The 18,172-nt window shown below is 47.5% G+C and overlaps 1 protein-coding gene across 4 annotated transcripts in view; it reads left to right on the forward strand.

Moving 5' to 3' along the window:
- The window catches only part of crot (carnitine O-octanoyltransferase), a 56,273-nt gene extending 51,275 nt beyond the window's left edge, over positions 1-4,998 (forward strand). For 2 of the 4 annotated variants that reach the window (XM_033012880.1, XM_033012863.1), the window contains exon 17: positions 2,146-4,989. In XM_033012880.1, coding sequence (XP_032868771.1) covers positions 2,146-2,266 — 121 coding nt within the window. In that variant the 3' untranslated portion in view covers positions 2,267-4,989. Of the gene's footprint in view, positions 1-2,145 lie in introns of all 4 variants that reach the window. The other 2 variants (XM_033012870.1, XM_033012891.1) reach the window with 1 other exon arrangement.
- The last annotated feature ends 13,174 nt before the right edge of the window (positions 4,999-18,172 follow it).

An 18,172-nucleotide genomic window follows, 5' to 3' on the forward strand; every position in this document is an offset into this window, starting at 1 on the left:
CTGGTTTGACTCTCAAAATGTAACACCTCGCACTTATCCACATTAAACTCCATTAGCCATTCCTCAGCCCACCGTCCCAGTTGATCAAAAACCTGCTGCAATTTATGATCACCATCTTCACTGGTTAATTTATGATCACCATCTTCACTCCCTCTGGTGTCATCTGCAAACTTACCAATACATAGATATATAGACAATAGGTGCAGGAGTAGGCCTTCGAACCAGCACCGTCATTGAATGTGATCATGGCTAATCAGCCACAATCAGTACCCCGTTCCTGCCTTCTCCACATGCCCCTTGATTCCGCTAGCCCTAAGAGCTCTATCTAACTCTCTTATGAATGCGTCCAGTGAATCGGCCTCCACCGCCTTCTGAGGCAGAGAATTCCACAAATTCACAACTCTGTGTGTGAAAAAGTTTTTCCTCATCTCAGTTCTAAATGGCTTACCCATTATTCTTCAACGGTGGTCAGGGGCGGAAATCCCTGGGGGGCCAGGGGGGACACGTCCCCCCTCCCCCTGTTTTGAGAGGTGGGGGTCGATCTCCCCCATTTTTTGTAAACCCGGTGAAATCTCCGCTTTCCGCGAGGCAGTGGGGGTGGGACTGATGATCGAGGGCGCCGATTGGACGAGGGAGACGTTGGGCAGCAGTCAATGGGGCGGGACATGATGATTCAGCGTGATCATTGGAGGAGGGAGATGTCAGTCAGAGGTGGAAGGAGGGGGCAGGGTGGGACTGAGGATAGAGTGCGGTGATTGGAGGAGGGAGACGTGCCAAAACACTCTCGGCACAGACCTGCGCCTCATCCGCAGCCAGGATCGATCCCGGCTCTCTGGCGCTGTCCCGTCCCCACCCGAGTGCCCCCCCCCCCACGCCCGGTGACCAGAGACGTCGGGAGTCAGACGGGAGTGGTGCCCCCAGGCCCACAGCCAGCGCAGAGAAGCAGCGCTAAACCCAGCTCAACTGTGCCTGTCCCACCGGGTTAACCTACAGCCCTGCCTGGACTTGCGGGAAATATGGCCCAGGTTTACAGCCAGCGCGGAGAAGCAGCGCTGGTGTCCCGTCAGTCCAGGCAGGGCTGTAGGTTAACCCGGCGAGACAGGCAGAGTTAAGCTGCATTTAGTGCTGGATTGAGCCTCCGAAGCCTGGCGTGTGTGCGCGGGCGGCAAAAAATTGTGTTCCCCCTGTCCCCTCCATATTTTGATAGCGATTTCCGTTCCTGACGGTGGTCCCTGGTTCTGGACTCCCCCAACATCGGGGACATGTTTCCTGCATCTAACGTGTCCAACCCCTTAATCATTTAATGTTTCTATAAGATCCCCTCTTATCCTTCTAAATTCCAGTCAATACAAGCCCAGTCGCTCCATTCTTTCATCGTATGACTGTCCCGCCATATCGGGAATTAACCTCGTGAATCTACGCTGAACTCCTCAAATTAGGAAACCAAAACTGCACACAATACTCCAGGTGTGGTCTCACCAGGGCCCGGTACAACTGCAGAAGGACCACTTTGCTCCTATACTCAACTCCTCTCTTTATGAAGGCCAACATGGCATTAGCTTTCTTCATTACCTATATACTTATGTTCAGTGACTGAGTACTGGGACACCCAAGTCTCGTTGTATATCCTGTTTTCCTAACCTGACACCATTCAGATAATAATCTGCCTTCCCGTTCTTGCCTCCAAAGTGGATAACCTCTCATTTATCCACATTATACTGCATCTTCCCACTCACCCAACCTGTCCAAGTCACTATATCCTCATAGCATCGTCTTCACAGTTCACACTGCCACCCAGCTTTGTGTCCTCTGCAAATTTGCTAATGTTACTTTGAATTCCTTTATATAAATCATTAATGTATATTGTAAATTGCTGCGGTCCTATAGTGTAATTGCACACTATAGGAACTTATCCATAGCCCTTTACGTATATGGTGAGTTCTGTGGTATTCCTGAAGGAGAAGCTGTTTTTGTGCTTAAAAGATAGGTGAATTTAATCTGCTGTTTGGTTGTGCTATCGTAATGTTAGATGGCCTTTCTGTTTCAAGATTGAAGTAATATTCCACATAAAAGACGGTGGCATTTTTAACACTTGGAGACAAGGTTGCTTTAAAAGTACAATATATATTTTTTCATCCCCAATAGGATTGTTGTAGCTTGTTCTGCCTGGAAATCATGCCCAGAGACTGATGCAGAAGAACTGTACAAGGGGCTGGTTCAGTCCTTTCATGAAATGATCAACTTGATGACAACAGCCCAGCTTTAAATGACAGGAAAAAAATATACTGCTTAAAAAGTACTTAAGTGCTAAACCTGTACATGTTTGCATTAGTGTACTAGTAATAAATGCCTGTGCCTCTAAAATGAATGCTGCAAAACGTGAAGCATTGGAACACATTTTTTTAAATTACTACTTTGCAATATCAATGTAACTTTTTTAAACTGTGCACAAGACAATGCAAAAAGTGCAGTAACAATGCAGATTCCTAAATACAAAGCATCTTTTGTATTTTGCTTTTATTGAATCAGTAGATTTTGTAGAATCAGCAAAAATGACACTAAAATTACTTTTAATTATGTCTTGATGGGCCAAGTCATTCTTGAAAACATTTTATAGATCTGAAACTAAGAAACAAACACAAATGTCTAGGATAGAAAAAGGTTTACTTACAATTTATAAATATAATTTTAGTGTTTATCAAATATGTTATGTATAATAGAATATTAAAATTATTTTAAGTAAAGCTGGCATTGGAACAGTGGTTCACAACTGTGTCTTGTGTTTACATTGTTAATAATGGTCTCCTAACGTGAATGTGAAGTATGGAATAACCAAACTAACATTAAGTATGTTAATCAAATCTGAAATAGTTTTTGACATTTGAAATATACTAACGGGCAATTGTTTTAATTTCTGATTCAAAGTAGGCTGTATTGATGATTGAAATGTTAATTGGGCAACTGATGAATTCTTGATTGAATGTAATTATTTTTTCCCTACTTACCATTAGTTTGATGTTCTGTTTTAAGATAACAAACGTTCATTTTCTGCCTGTTTTAGTTCACTGCATGTTTCCATCAGAAATGGAAATATATTTTTAGGATAGATTTTGCTGCCAGTGAAAACCCCCAGTTTCAGCTGTTGCACCATGTGACAATGCATCGCGATGAGTGACCTCTCTGGATTCCTCCAACTTTCTCTGTTCTATAGATTTTCCTTGCCACGTCCCATCCGCCTCACACAAGCTCGCATCTTATTCACATATCTGTCTGTTCCATAGTCCTGAACTAGTTCGTTTTACTTTTCTCCTCAATTTTCTTTATTTGTTTTTGCTGGATTTTTCTTATTTTTAAAATCTACCTGTTTACTTGTATCTTCTCCACCATTTACCTTTCCTGTCCTTCTCTACTTTCTTATGTTACTGCCTATTTAAATAACAAGTATCCATTAAGCTTAATTATTAGCTTTTGTGATGAAGCCTATTGCTCAGAAGTTCCATTGTTTCCAAAAAGTGGGCATGCCCCATAAACAGACAGCACCTCTTTGAAAACATACTAAGCTTTATTATCCTAATTTATGCTGGAACATGACAGGGGAAGGAGTGATCTTATAACCTCTGAACGTCCTTGTTCGGGCCTTTATTTTACAGAGGACTCCCTTCTTGATTGCAATGCCTGCTGCTCTTCTTTACTTAACTGATTATAGACTCTGAAATATTGCTTCTGTAGCACTAGTGAGGCAATATATCTGGGGGGTTCTGCCTAGATTATTATTAGCCAGTAGGCAGTAATATGTTTCAAACCTGTGAACCTCTTTCTAAACTTACAAAGCAAGTTGAGACGGAATATTGTTTCTTTGAAAATAAAACCACATGTTAAATTTGCGATTGCATGTTTCCACACTGAATGTGTGCACTACACTGGTAGAGAAGCACTGCATGGTAATTGCCAATGAAGAACAAATTGACTGTAAATGAAAATGAAAATGCTGGAAATAACCAGCAGGTCAGCATCTGTGAGAAAATGAAACGAGTCAATACCTCAGGCGAATGAGGGGAAAAAATGTAAATTTTAAATTGCAAAGGTCGGGGAGAGAGAATATCTGTGGAAAGATTGAGACCAGGAATGCCATGAGGATAAGTTGCAGATATCATGTAGCCGATGGATTAATGGGGACAGAGCGTGAGAATTCAAACAAAGGAATGTAAAAAGTTATGAAATGCAGAGTATGTTGGACTTGCCTAACAGGTTAATGGAGGGAGAAAAAACGGAGCCAACGTCACAGATGACTTGCCACAGAAATGGACAGCCCTGACAAGTTACCTAAAGTTGTAGAATTCAAGTGTGGAAGGCTGCAATTTGCTCAGGTGAAAAGTGAGGCACTGTTCAAGTTTCATTATAAAATAGACATACTGTAGCAATAGTTAGTTCTTTACATTTGGATGTTGCTTGATGCACTGCAAGATTAATATTTGAAATTGTTAAACGAGCAGTGGAATAAGTAATTAGTGTTTTGCAACTGTTTTGCTCAAACAAATATTGTTATGAACAGGTACGCGATGACTAAAAATGAACAATAATAAAGGATGGTTAGTGGTTTAAAAAAAAGTACAATATAGATGAAGACAAAATAAGTGATTTAGCTCCATCCAAGGCTTGAGCTCATCTCACAATCGGTTGAGATGTATCCAGGCAAAGTGATGTAAAGATGTAAACATTTGATTGTAAAATCTTATAGATTCTTCCCTGATGTTTATAATTAATTTCAATACTACTGTATAATACATTGTACACTGTGGTTTAGTTGTTTCATTTGATTTGGATAATGCAAATGGTAAGGTCAATGTTGAACGGGAAGTTCTTTGCATTCACTCTTACCTGTAAATTCTCTAAAGTTATCTCTTTCTCGTAATGTTTTTCTTTGATCTCTTTACGTTAGATTTCACATGTCCAAAAATGAAATTTTAAATAAATTCATTCCTTCTTTAATTATGGGTGCATAATTGTTTTGTGTCAGCTCATTTTCAACTGAGCCAGATGGCTGTGGGCTCAAATACCTCTTCAATACATTTAGCATGAGTATCGTGGCTTTCATAACTTTGCAATGTTGAGGGAGTGACCACTAGGCATTCAGTGCTCTTTATAATGTTTGGGACAAAGACCCATCATATTTATTTGCTTCTATACTCCGCAATTTGAGATTTGTAATAGAAAAAAATCACATGTGGTTAAAGTGCATTGTCAGATTTTATTAAAGGCCACTTTTATACATTGTGGTCTCACCATGTAGAAATTACAGCTGTGTTTATACATGGTCCCCCCATTTCAGGGCACCATAACGTTTGGGACACATGGCTTCACGGGCGTTTGTAATTGCTAAGGTGTTTTTAATTGCAGGTATAAGAGAACTCAGCACTGACTCTTTCCATCACCTTTGGAAACTTTTATTGCTGATTATCAACATGAGGGCCAAAGTTGTGTCAATGAAAGTCAAAGAAGCCATTATGAGACTGAGAAACAAGAATAAAACTGTTAGAGACATCAGCCAAACCTTAGGCTTACCAAAATCAACTGTTTGGAACATCATTAAGAAGAAAGAGAGCACTGGTGAGCTTACCAATCACAAAGGTGTGGATTTGCGTGGTTTTGTCAATGACCACTGTTTGCCGAAGACTTCATGAACAGAAATACAGGGACTACCTGCAAGATGCAAACCATTGGTTAGCTGGAAAAATAGAATGGCCAGGTTACAGTTTGCCGAGTACTTAAAAGAGCAACCAGTTTTGGAGAAAGGTCTTGTGGACAGATGAGACGATGATTAACTTATATCAGAGTGATGGCAAGAGCAAAATATGGAGGAGAGAAGGAACTGCTCAAGATCCAAAGCATACCACCTCATCTGTGAAACACGGTGGCGGTGGTGGTGGTGTTATGGCCTGGGCATGTATGGCTGCTGAAGGTACTGGCTCACTTATCTTCATTGATGATACAACTGCTGATGGTAGTAGCATAATGAATTCTGAAGTGTATAAACACATCCTATCTGCTCAAGTTCAAACAAATGCCTCAAAACACATTGGCCAGCAGTTCATTCTAAAGCAAGACAATGATCCCAAACATATTGCTAAAGCAACAAAGGAGTTTTTCAAAGCTAAAAAATGGTCAATCCTTGAGTGGCCAAGTCAATCACCCGATCTGAACCCAATTGAGAATGCCTTTTATATGCTGAAGAGAAAACTGAAGGGGACTAGCCCCCAAAACGAGCATAAGCTAAAGATGGCTGCAATACAGGCCTGGCGGAGCATCATCAGAGAAGACACCCAGCACTCATGGTGATGTCCATGAATCGCAGACTTCAAGCAGTTATTGCATGCAAAGGATATGCAACATACTAAACATGATTACTTTCTAAAATATGGTGCCCTGAAATGGGGGGACTATGTATAAACACAGCTTTAATTTCTACATGGCGAAACCAAAATTTATAAAAATGGCCTTTATTAAAATTTGACAATGTGCACTTTAACCATGTGTGATTTATTTTCCAATTACAATTCTGAAATTGTGGAGTACAGAGGCAAATAAATAAATGATGGGTCTTTGTTCCAAACATTAGACACTGCAGATATAGTAGACAGTCAGAACCTATTTTCCAGGATAGAAATATCAAATACAAGATGACATATCCTTAAGGTGAGAGGGACAACAATTAAAGGAGATGCACAGGATATGTGTTTTATGCAGACGGTGGTGAGCCTGGAATGTGCTGCTGAGGGTGATGGGGAGGCAGATACAGTAATATTGGAGACTCTTTTAGATGGGCAAATAGACATACAGGCAGTTGCAGGATATGGATTATATGCAGGCAGATAAGAATTGGTCTTGGTATCATGTTCGGTACAGGCATTGTGAGCCAAAGGGACTGTTCTCGTGCTGTGCTGTTGTTCTATGTCCTCTTGACACTATAAAATTACAGATTAAAGTGAGGTCTTGGGTCTATAGAATATAATTTCAATGAGTAGGAAGTTCCTGGTTGAATTTTATTCCGTGTATAACATTAAAAATTCTATTCACTTTTATAATAATAACTAGACCAAGTGCAGACCCGTTGGGTCTGTTTCCCCAAAGGCGTTTGCGGGGGGGGGGGGGGGGGGTGAGAAGAGGGGAGGGAGGGGAGAGGAGGAGGAGGAAACGGGATAGATTTGGGAGGGAAAGGAGAGCGGGGTAGGGGGTGAGAGATGGGGAGAGAGATGTGGGAGGGGGGATGGGGAAGATGGGGAGGAGGGAGGGAGGGAGGGGGAGAGTGGAGGGGAAGGAGAGAGAAGTTGAAGAGTGGGGAGGGAGAGGGGTACGTGGAGTGATGGAAGAGGGACAGAGGGATAGGGGGGTGGGGGGGGAGAGGGAAGGGATGGGGGAGAGGGGTGAGGAGAGCGGGAGGAGAGTGGGAGAGAAGTGGAAGAGAGGAGGGAGGGGTAGCGGGAGTGGTAGAAGAGGGACGGGGAGTGTTTGTAAGAGGGACAGAGGGGAAGGGGTGGGGGAGAGGGGAAGGGAGCGGAAGAGAGGTGGGGGAGGGAGAGGCGTGGGGTAAGGGGATAGAAGTGGAAGAGTGGGGAGGGAGGGGTAGGGGGAGTGGTGAAAGAGGGACAGAGGGGTAAGGGGGTGGTGGTAGAGAAGGAAGGGGGTGGGGGAGAGAGGGATGGGTGGGAGAGGGAGAGGGGTGAGAAGAAGGAAAAATAGAAGCATGGAAATTTAGTGCAGGAGTAGGCCATTCGGCCCTTTGAGCCTGCACCATCATTCAATATGATCATGGCTGATCATCCAACTCAGTATCCTGTACCTGCCTTCTCTCCATACCCCCTGATCCCTTTAGCCACAAGGGCCACATCTAACTCCCTCTTAAATATAGCCAATGAACTGGCCTCAACTACCTTCTGTGGCAGAGAGTTCCAGAGACTCACCACTATCTGTGTGAAAAATGTTTTCCTCATCTCAGTACTAAAGGATTTCCCCTTTATCCTTAAACTGTGACCCGCTTGTCCTGGACTTCTCCAACATCGGGAACAATCTTCCTGCATCAGACAAATGCAATTCAGGACTTTTCTCTTCACAAGCAAAGTCAGAATGACGGTTAGTGAAGAATTCGAATATTCGCTGAGCGTTCAGATGCTGCGCGCGCCTCCTGCACCAAAGGGGGGGGGGGGGGGGGGGGAGAGCGTGTGTCGTCACACACAAAGATCTTGTAGTGGATTTCTCCATTATAAGATCTTTGGTCACATACTAAGCACGCGCCTCCACAAACAGATGAGCGTCTTCTTGAATGGAGAGCGCGTGGCCGCCTCCACAAACAGTCACACACACTGAGGACCCGCCCCCACAAAAAATATTTTGTGAGGAAGGGGAGGAGGAGGGTGGAGAGGGAGAGGGGGAGGGTGGGGGGGGGGAGAAGAGGATGGGGGAGAGAGGTGAAGGGGGGGGAGGGGTTGGAGCGGGCGTGCATGAGTCGAGAGAAGAGAAAAGGGCAGAGAGAGAGAGAGGCTGGTACAACAACAAAAAAGCTGGATAAACTCAGCGGGTGCAGCAGCATCTATGGACCGATGGAAAAGGGCAACGTTTTTGGCCGAAACACTTCTTCCAGGTTCCGGCCAAAAACGTTGACCATTCAATTCGCTCCATAGATGCTGCCGCACCCGCTGAGTTTATCCAGCTTTTTTTATGTCTACCTTTGATTTTCCAGCATCTGTAGTTCCTTCTTAAAGACAGAGACTGTGCACGGTAAGGGAATGAGGAGGGAGAGGGGGAAGAGTGTGGAGGGAGGGGGAGAGTGGAATTGGAGGGGGAGAGGGGTGGAGGGAGAGAGAAGTGGAAGAGAGGGGAGGGAGGGAGAGGGAGAGGGGTAGCAGGAGTGGTGGAAGAGGGACAGGGGGGCAAGGTGGTGGACAGCGGGTAGGGGTTGGGAGAGAGGGGAGGGAGAGGGGTGGGTGTGAAGGAAGGAGAAGTGCGAGAGTAGAGGGAGGGGTAGGAGGCGTGGTGAAGAGCGGACAGGAGGGCGAAGGGGGCGGGGGAAAAGAGGGAAGGGTGGTAGAGAGGAGGGAAGGGGGGGGAGGATGAGAGGGATGGAAGAGGGGTGAGGAGAGGGAGAGGGGGAGGAGAGAAGGGGGTGAGAAGTGGAAGCGTGGGAAGGGAGGGAGGGGTAGCGGGAGTGGTGGAAGAGGGACGGGGGAGTGGTGGAAGAGGGACAGAGGGGTAGGGGAAGGGGTGGGACAGGGAGGGGAAGAGAGAGGGGTGAGGGAGGGAGAGGGGTGGGGTAAGGGGAGAGAAGTGGAAGAGTGGGGAGGGAGGGGTAGAGGGACTGGTGGAAGAGGGACAGAGGGGTAGGGGAAGGGGGCGGGGGAGAGAGGGAAGGGGGTGGGGTAGAGAGGGAAGTGGGGTGGGGGAGAGAGTGATGGGTGGGAGAGGGAGAGGGGTGATGAGAGAGAAACATAGAAATTAAGTGCAGGAGTAGGCCATTCGGCCCTTCTAGCCTGCACCACCATTCAATATGATCATGGCTGATCATCCAACTCATTATCCTGTACCTGCCTTCTCTCCATACCCCCTGATCCCTTTAGCCACAAGGGCCACATCTAACTCCCTCTTAAATATAGCCAATGAACTGACCTCAACTACCTTCTGTGGCGGAGAATTCCAGAGATTCACCACTCTGTGTGAAAAAATGTTTTTCTCATCTCTGTCCTAAAGGATTTCCCCCTTATCCTTAAAGTGTGACCCCTTGTTCTGATCTTCCCCAACATCCGGAACAATCTTCCTGCATCTAGCCTGTCCAACCCCTTAAGAATTTTATACGTTTCTATAAGATACCCCCTCAATCTTCTAAAATCTAGCGAGTACAAGGCGAGTCTATCCAGTCTTTCTTCATATGAAAATCCTGACATTCCAGTAAACAGTCTGGTGAACCTTCTCTGTACTCCCTCTATGGCAACAATGTATTTGAGCATTGGGCATTGTGACATCACACGATGGAACGTTCACCAGGGGCTGGGACTCCTGCAAAGGCATATGTAAATGAATCCATTCCGATTGGACATATGTGAACATCGGGCATTGTGACATCACACAATGGAACGTTCATCAGGGGCTGGGGCTGGGGCTGGTGCTGCTTCTATGTGTGCGAAGCCAGTTTATTTTTGAAATATTGAGGGGGGGGGGGAAGGATTTGATTAAAAACGTGTACTTAAACACGACGAAATGTAATGAGGAGCGGATACTTAGAAAGAAAAGTGAAATCTCTACCGAAATGGAAAAGATGTCGGCGATTCTGCGTCTGGTTTCGGAGTTGCAGGGAATCAAAGGAAGAAATGCAGCCGGAAGCCGTACATGTAAATGGATCCATTCCGATTGGACTTCTGCGAGCATCGGGCATTGCGATTGGACATCTGCGAGCATTGGGCATTGTGACATCACACGATGGGAACTAATCGAAAGGCAGAAAGGCAGCCGGACGGACGGCAGGCGACAGGCACACAGTTTTAATATATAACTAGACCAAGTGCAGACCCGTTGGGTCTGTTTCCCCAACGGCGTTTTGGGGGGGGGGGGAGGGGGGGCTGCGGCATCAAACTCACATTAACCACCCCCCAAACACACAGGGGGGGGGAGGGGGGATGTGAAGAGGGGAGGGAGGGGAGAGGAGGTGGAGGAAACGGGACAGATTTGGGAGGGAAAGGAGAGTGGGGTAGGGGGTGAGAGAGGGGGATGGGGAGAGAGATGTGGGGGAGGGGGAGGATGGGGAGGTAGGGGAGGAGGGAGGGAGGGGGAGAGGGGTGGGGGAGAGAGGGGAAAGAGTGGGGAGGGAGAGGGGAGGGGAAGGGGGAGAGGTGGAAGAGTGGGGAGGGAGGTGGAGAGGGGTAGGGGGAGTGATGGAAGAGGGACAGAGGGGTAGGAGGAAGGGGGCGAGTGGAGAGAGTGAATGGGGTGGCGTAGAGAGGGAAGGGGGGTGGGGGAGAGGGATGGGTGGGAGAGGGAGAGGGGTGATGAGAGGGAAACATAGAACCATTGAAATTAAGTGCAGGAGTAGGCCATTCGGCCCTTCGAGCCTGCACCACCATTCAATATGATCGTGGCTGATCATCCAACTCAGTATCCTGTACCTGCCTTCACTCCATACCCCCTGATCCCTTTAGCCACAAGGGCCACATCTAACTCCCTCTTAAATACAGCCAATGAACAGGCCTCAACTATCTTCTGTGCCAGTGAATTCCAGAGATTCACCACTCTCTGTGTGAAAAATGTTTTTCTCATCTCGGTCCTAAAAGATTTACCCCTTATCCTTAAACTGTGACCCCTTGTTCTGGACTTCCCCAACATCTGGAACAATCTTCCTGCATCTAGCCTGTCCAACCCCTTAAGAATTTTGTACGTTTCTATAAGATACCCCCTCAATCTTCTAAATTCTAGCATGTACAAGCCGAGTCTATCCAGTCTTTCGTCATATGAAAGTCCTGACATCCCAAGAATCAGTCTGGTGAACCTTCTCTGTACTCCCTCTATGGCAACAATGTATTTGAACATTGGGCATTATGACATCACACAATGGAACGTTCACCAAGTGCTTGTGCTCCTGCAAAGGCATATGTAAATGAATCCATTCCGATTGGACATCTGTGAGCATCGGGCATTGTGACATCACACGATGGAACGTTCACCAGGGGCTGGGGCTGGTGCTGCTTCTATGGGTGAGAAGCCAGTTTATTTTTGAAATATTTGGGGGGGGGGGGGAAAAGGATTTGATTAAAAACGTGCACTTAAACACGACGAAATGTAATGAGGAGCGGATACTTAGAAAGAAAAGTGAAATCTCTACCGAAATGGAAAAGATGTCGGTGATTCTGCTTTCCCCCTTATCCTTAAACTTTGACCCCTTGTTCTGGTCTTCCCCAACATCCGGAACAATTTTTTTTGCATCTAGCCCGTCCAACCCCTTAAGAATTTTATACGTTTCTATAAGATACCCCCTTAATCTTCTAAAATCTAGCGAGTACAAGGCGAGTCTATCCAGTCTTTCTTCATATGAAAATCCTGACATCCCAGGAATCAGTCTGGTGAACCTTCTCTGTACTCCCTCTCTATGGCAACGATGTCTTTGAGCATTGGGCATTGTGACATCACACGATGGAACGTTCACCATTGGCTGGGGCTCCTGCATAGGCATATGTAAATGAATCCATTCCGATTGGACATATGTGAACATTGGGCATTGTGACATCACACGATGGAACGTTCAGCAGGGGCTGGGGCTGGGGCTGGTGCTGATTCTATGGGTGAGAAGCCAGTTTAGTTTTGAAATATTGGGGGGGGGAAGGATTTGATTAAAAACGTGTACTTAAACACGACGAAATGTAATGAGGATCGGATACTTAGAAAGAAAAGTGAAATCTCTACCGAAATGGAAAAGATGTTGGCAATTCTGCGTCTGGTTTCGGAGTTGCAGGGAATCAAAGGAAGAAATGCGGCCGGAAGCCGTACATGTAAATGGATCCATTCCGATTGGACGTCTGCGAGCGTCGGGCATTGCGATTGGACATCTGCGAGCATCGGGCATTGTGACATCGCACGGCGGGAACGAATCGAAAGGCAGAAAGGGATCCGGACGCCAGCCGGACGGATGGGGCGAGAGTTTTATATATTAACTAGACCAAGTGCAGACCCGTTGGGTCTGTTTCCCCAACGGCGTTTTGCGGGGGGGGGGGGGGAGGGGGGGCTGCGGCATCAAACTCACATTAACCACCCCCCAAACACACAGGAGGGGGGAGGGGGGATGTGAAGAGGGGAGGGAGGGGAGAGGAGGTGGAGGAAACGGGACAGATTTGGGAGGGAAAGGAGAGCGGGGTAGGGGGTGAGAGAGGGGGATGGGGAGAGAGATGTGGGGGAGGGGGAGGATGGGGAGGTAGGGAGGAGGGAGGGAGGGGGAGAGGGGTGGGGGAGAGAGGGGAAAGAGTGGGGAGGGAGAGTGGAGGGGGAAGGGGGAGAGGTGGAAGAGTGGGGAGGGAGGTGGAGAGGGGTAGGGGGAGTGATGGAAGAGGGACAGAGGGGTAGGAGGAAGGGGGCGGGTGGAGAGAGTGAAGGGGTGGCGTAGAGAGGGAAGGGGGATGGGGGAGAGAGGGATGGGTGGGAGAGGGAGAGGGGTGATGAGAGGGAAACATACAACCATTGAAATTAAGTGCAGGAGTAGGCCATTCGGCCCTTCGAGCCTGCACCACCATTCAATATGATCGTGGCTGATCATCCAACTCAGTATCCTGTACCTGCCTTCTCTCCATACCCCCTGATCCCTTTAGCCACAAGGGCCACATCTAACTCCCTCTTAAATACAGCCAATGAACAGGCCTCAACTACCTTCTGTGCCAGTGAATTCCAGAGATTCACCACTCTCTGTGTGAAAAATGTTTTTCTCATCTCGGTCCTAAAAGATTTACCCCTTATCCTTAAACTGTGACCCCTTGTTCTGGACTTCCCCAACATCTGGAACAATCTTCCTGCATCTAGCCTGTCCAACCCCTTAAGAATTTTGTACGTTTCTATAAGATACCCCCTCAATCTTCTAAATTCTAGCATGTACAAGCCGAGTCTATCCAGTCTTTCGTCATATGAAAGTCCTGACATCCCAGTAATCAGTCTGGTGAACCTTCTCTGTACTCCCTCTCTATGGCAACGATGTCTTTGAACATTGGGCATTGTGACATCACACGATGGAACGTTCACCAAGTGCTTGTGCTCCTGCAAAGGCATATGTAAATGAATCCATTCCGATTGGACATCTGTGAGCATCGGGCATTGTGACATCACACGATGGAACGTTCACCAGGGGCTGGGGCTGGTGCTGATTCTATGGGTGAGAAGCCAGTTTAGTTTTGAAATATTGGGGGGGGGGGGGGGAAGGATTTGATTAAAAACATGCACTTAAACACGATGAAATGTAATGAGGAGCGGATCCTTAGAAAGAAAAGTGAAATCTCTACCGAAATGGAAAAGATGTCGGCGATTCTGCTTTCCCCCTAATCCTTAAACTTTGACCCCTTGTTGTGGTCGTCCCCAACATCCGGAACAATTTTTTTTGCATCTAGCCCGTCCAACCCCTTAAGAATTGTATACGTTTCTATAAGATACCCCCTTAATCTTCTAAAATCTAGCGAGTACAAGGCGAGTCTATCCAGTCTTTCTTTATATGAAAATCCTGACATCCCAGGAATCAGTCTGGTGAACCTTCTCTGTACTCCCTCTCTATGGCAACGATGTCTTTGAGCATTGGGCATTGTGACATCACACGATGGAACGTTCACCATTGGCTGGGGCTCCTGCATAGGCATATGTAAATGAATCCATTCCGATTGGACATATGTGAACATTGGGCATTGTGACATCACACGATGGAACGTTCAGCAGGGGCTGGGGCTGGTGCTGATTCTATGGGTGAGAAGCCAGTTTAGTTTTGAAATATTGGGGGGGGGGGGGGGGAAGGATTTGATTAAAAACATGTACTTAATGTAATGAGGAGCGGATACTTAGAAAGAAAAGTGAAATCTCTACCGAAATGGAAAAGATGTCGGCGATTCTGCGTCTGGTTTCGGAGTTGCAGGGAATCAAAGGGAGAAATGCGGCCGGAAGCCGTACATGTAAATGGTTCCATTCCAATTGGACGTCTGCGAGCGTCGGGCATTGCGATTGGACATCTGCGAGCATCGGGCATTGTGACATCGCACGGCGGGAGTGAATCGAAAGGCAGAAAGCGATCCGGACGCCAGCCGGACGGACGAGACGAGAGTTTTATATATTAACTAGACCAAGTGCAGACCCGTTGGGTCTGTTTCCCCAACGGCGTTTGCGGGGGGGGGGGGGAGGGGGGGCTGCGGCATCACACTCAAATTAACCATCCCCCAAACACACAGGTGGGGGGAGGGGGGGTAAGAAGAGGGGAGAGGAGGTGGAGGAAACGGGACAGATTTGGGAGGGAAAGGAGAGCGGGGTAGGGGGTGAGAGAGGGGGATGGGGGGAGAGACGTGGGGGAGGGGGAGGATGGGGAGGTAGGGGAGGAGGGAGGGAGGGGGAGAGGGGTGGGGGAGAGAGGGGAAAGAGTGGGGAGGGAGGTGGAGAGGGGTAGGGGGAGTGATGGAAGAGGGACAGAGGGGTAGGAGGATCTGCGAGCATCGGGCATTGTGACATCGCACGGCGGGAACGAATCGAAAGGCAGAAAGGGATCCGGACGCCAGCCGGACGGATGGGACGAGAGTTTTATATATTAATAGAGATAGAGATAGAGAGATAGAGAGATAGAGAGATAGAGAGATAGAGAGATAGATAGATAGATAGATAGATAGATAGATAGATAGATAGATAGATAGATAGATAGATAGATAGATAGATAGATAGATAGATAATATCTTTTATTGTCATTGCACATCAGTGCAACGAGATTTGGTATGCAGCTTCCAACCGATGTCAAAAAAATAAAAAATAAATAAACTGCGACGTGACCATCTGAGGGAGACAGTCCAGGTGTGATGGGGGGGCACTCAGCAGGGCCGGTTCAGAGTCGCTATAGCTCTGGGAATGAAGCTGTTTCTGAGTCTGGAGGTTCGGGTGTAGAAGGCCTTGTAACGTCTGCCGGAGAGAAGTAGTTCGAACAGTCCGTTACAAGGGTGTGAGGAGTCTTTATGGATGCTGACGGCCTTCCTGAGGCACAGTGTGTGATAGATGCCTCCAAGGCTGGTAGCTGTGTCCCAATAATCCTCTACGCGCTGTGGACGACGCGCTGAAGCGCTCTCCTCCCCGCCTCCGTGCAGCTGAGATACCACACAGAGATGCCATACGTTAATATGCTCTCTGTAGTGCAGCGGTAGAAGGTTGTCAGCAGCTGTTGGGGCAGATCAGTCTTTTTTAATGTCCTCAGGAAGAACAGTCGTTGCTGTGCCTTCTTGACCAGCGCAGTGGTGTTGGTGGACCATGTGAGGTCCTCTGAAATGTGAGTGCCCAGAAACTTAAATCTATACACTCTCTGCACACTTTCCCCGTAGATGGAGATTGGGGCGTATTCTCCATTATGGGACCTCCTGAAGTCAATAATCAGCTCCTTGGTCTTGGAGGTGTTTAGTGACAAGTTGTTACGTGCGCACCAGTCCGCCAGGTTCTGCACCTCCGCTCTGTATTTTGTTACATCACCGTCGGTGATCAGCCCAATCACTGTTGTGTCGTCTGCAAACTTCACGATGGTGTTGGTGTCGAATGCAGGAACACAGTCGTGAGTGAAGAGGGAGTAGAGCATGGGGCTTAGTACACAGCCCTGTGGTGTGCCGGTGCTCAGGGTGATAGTGGAGGACAGGTGCGGGCCCAGTCTCACTGCCTGCGGTCGCTCCGTCAGAAAGTTCAGGATCCAATCGCATATCGGCGAGCTGAGGCCTAGCTGGTGGAGTTTGGTGGTGAGCTTGGTGGGGGTGACCGTATTGAATGCAGAGCTATAGTCAATGAAGAGCATCCTCACGTACGTGCCCTGTCTATCCAGGTGAGTCAGGACAGTGTGAAGAGCCAGAGAGATGGCATCCTCTGTCGATTTATTTGCCCTGTATGCAAATTGATGAGAGTCCAGTGAGGCAGGGATGCTGGATTTGATGTGGGAGAGGACCAGCCTTTCGAAACACTTCATTGGGATTGGAGTTAGGGCAACCGGGCGGTAGTCGTTCAGGTTGGTGACTTTAGACTTTTTCGGCACCAGCACTATGGTAGCTGTTTTCAGGCACTTGGGGACCGTTTCCAGAGATAGAGACAGATTAAAGATTCTCGTGAATACCTCCGCCAGCTGTACAGCACAGTCCTTCAGTACCCTTCCCTGGACTCCATCCGGGCCTGCAGCCTTGCGTGGATTGATCCTACGCAGGGCGCACTGTACCTCCTGAGTGCTCAGTGTTAAGGCCTGTCCCTCCGCCATGGCCGGGGTTATTCCACTGCTGGTGGTGTTGCCAGTTTCGAAGCGGGCAAAGAAGGTGTTTAGTTCGTTGGCCAGTGCGATATCACCGTGAGGGCAGGCGGGGCTGTCCTTGTAGTCAGTGATGTCCCTGACACCCTGCCACATGCTTCTGGTGTCCGCGGTATTGAAGTGTTGTTCTACCCTTTGCCTGTGGATGTCTTTGGCCTTTTTTATACCTTTGTTCAGGTTCAACCTGGCAGCACTGTGGGCAGAAGTGTCCCTGGATTTAAAGGCATTGTTGCGTGCCCTTAGCAGATCCTGAACCTCCTTGTTCATCCAGGGTTTCCGGTTTGGGAACATCTTTATTTGCTTGTCCACTGTGACAGTCACAGCAGTTGATGTAGGAGAGCACAGTGGATGTGTACTCCTCCAAGTCTACCTCTGTACCACTGGTAGCCTGTTGTGCAAACAGGTCCCAGTCGGTGTGATCAAAGTAGTCCTGGAGTTGTAGGGTGGCGTCCTCGGGCTATATTTTGACCGTCCTTATTGCAGGTTTGGTCTTGCGGATGAGGGGTTTGTATGCAGGCAGTAGAAACAGTGAGAGGTGAGAGATTATGTTGCTGTCTGTGGGAGCTGCATTCGTATATTACAAGTGTGTCAACATGAGCACACAAGGGAGTGTGGAACTATACTCCTTGATACAGTGCAAAATGTTTCAGTTCAGGAAAACAGCATGCTTGTACATTCATCTTTTGCTAGTTGCACCACCCTCTCTTCTGCTTTCAGCAGGGATCTTTTCTGCGATTTCCTCGTCTGTTCTCCTTACTTGACACTTGTCCCCCACAACAATCCAGGGTCCCAAACCACATTTCCTGGTGAGGCAGAAGTTAACGCGCACCGCCTCCATTCTTGTCTTCTGCATTTGGTGCTCGCGATGTGGCTTCCTCTACTTTGGCGGGACCAAATGTTGACAAGACATCGCTTTACAGAACATCTGTGCTCCGCCTGCAACATCCACCTGGAGCTTCTGGTTGCATGTCATTTCATCCGACCTTCTCGTTCCCACACAGACTTCTCCACTGACATAGTGAAGTGAAGCACATACTTGAAGTACAAAACCTGGTATTCCACTTGGATTGAACATGGAATTTACCAGTTTCAGGTTGCCAAATCCCCTTATGTTCTTTTCCCACTCATACTTGTCTACCCAGGTTCCTT

This window comes from Amblyraja radiata, chromosome 2 (assembly GCF_010909765.2).
Source record: "Amblyraja radiata isolate CabotCenter1 chromosome 2, sAmbRad1.1.pri, whole genome shotgun sequence".
NCBI classification, from domain to species: domain Eukaryota; kingdom Metazoa; phylum Chordata; class Chondrichthyes; order Rajiformes; family Rajidae; genus Amblyraja; species Amblyraja radiata.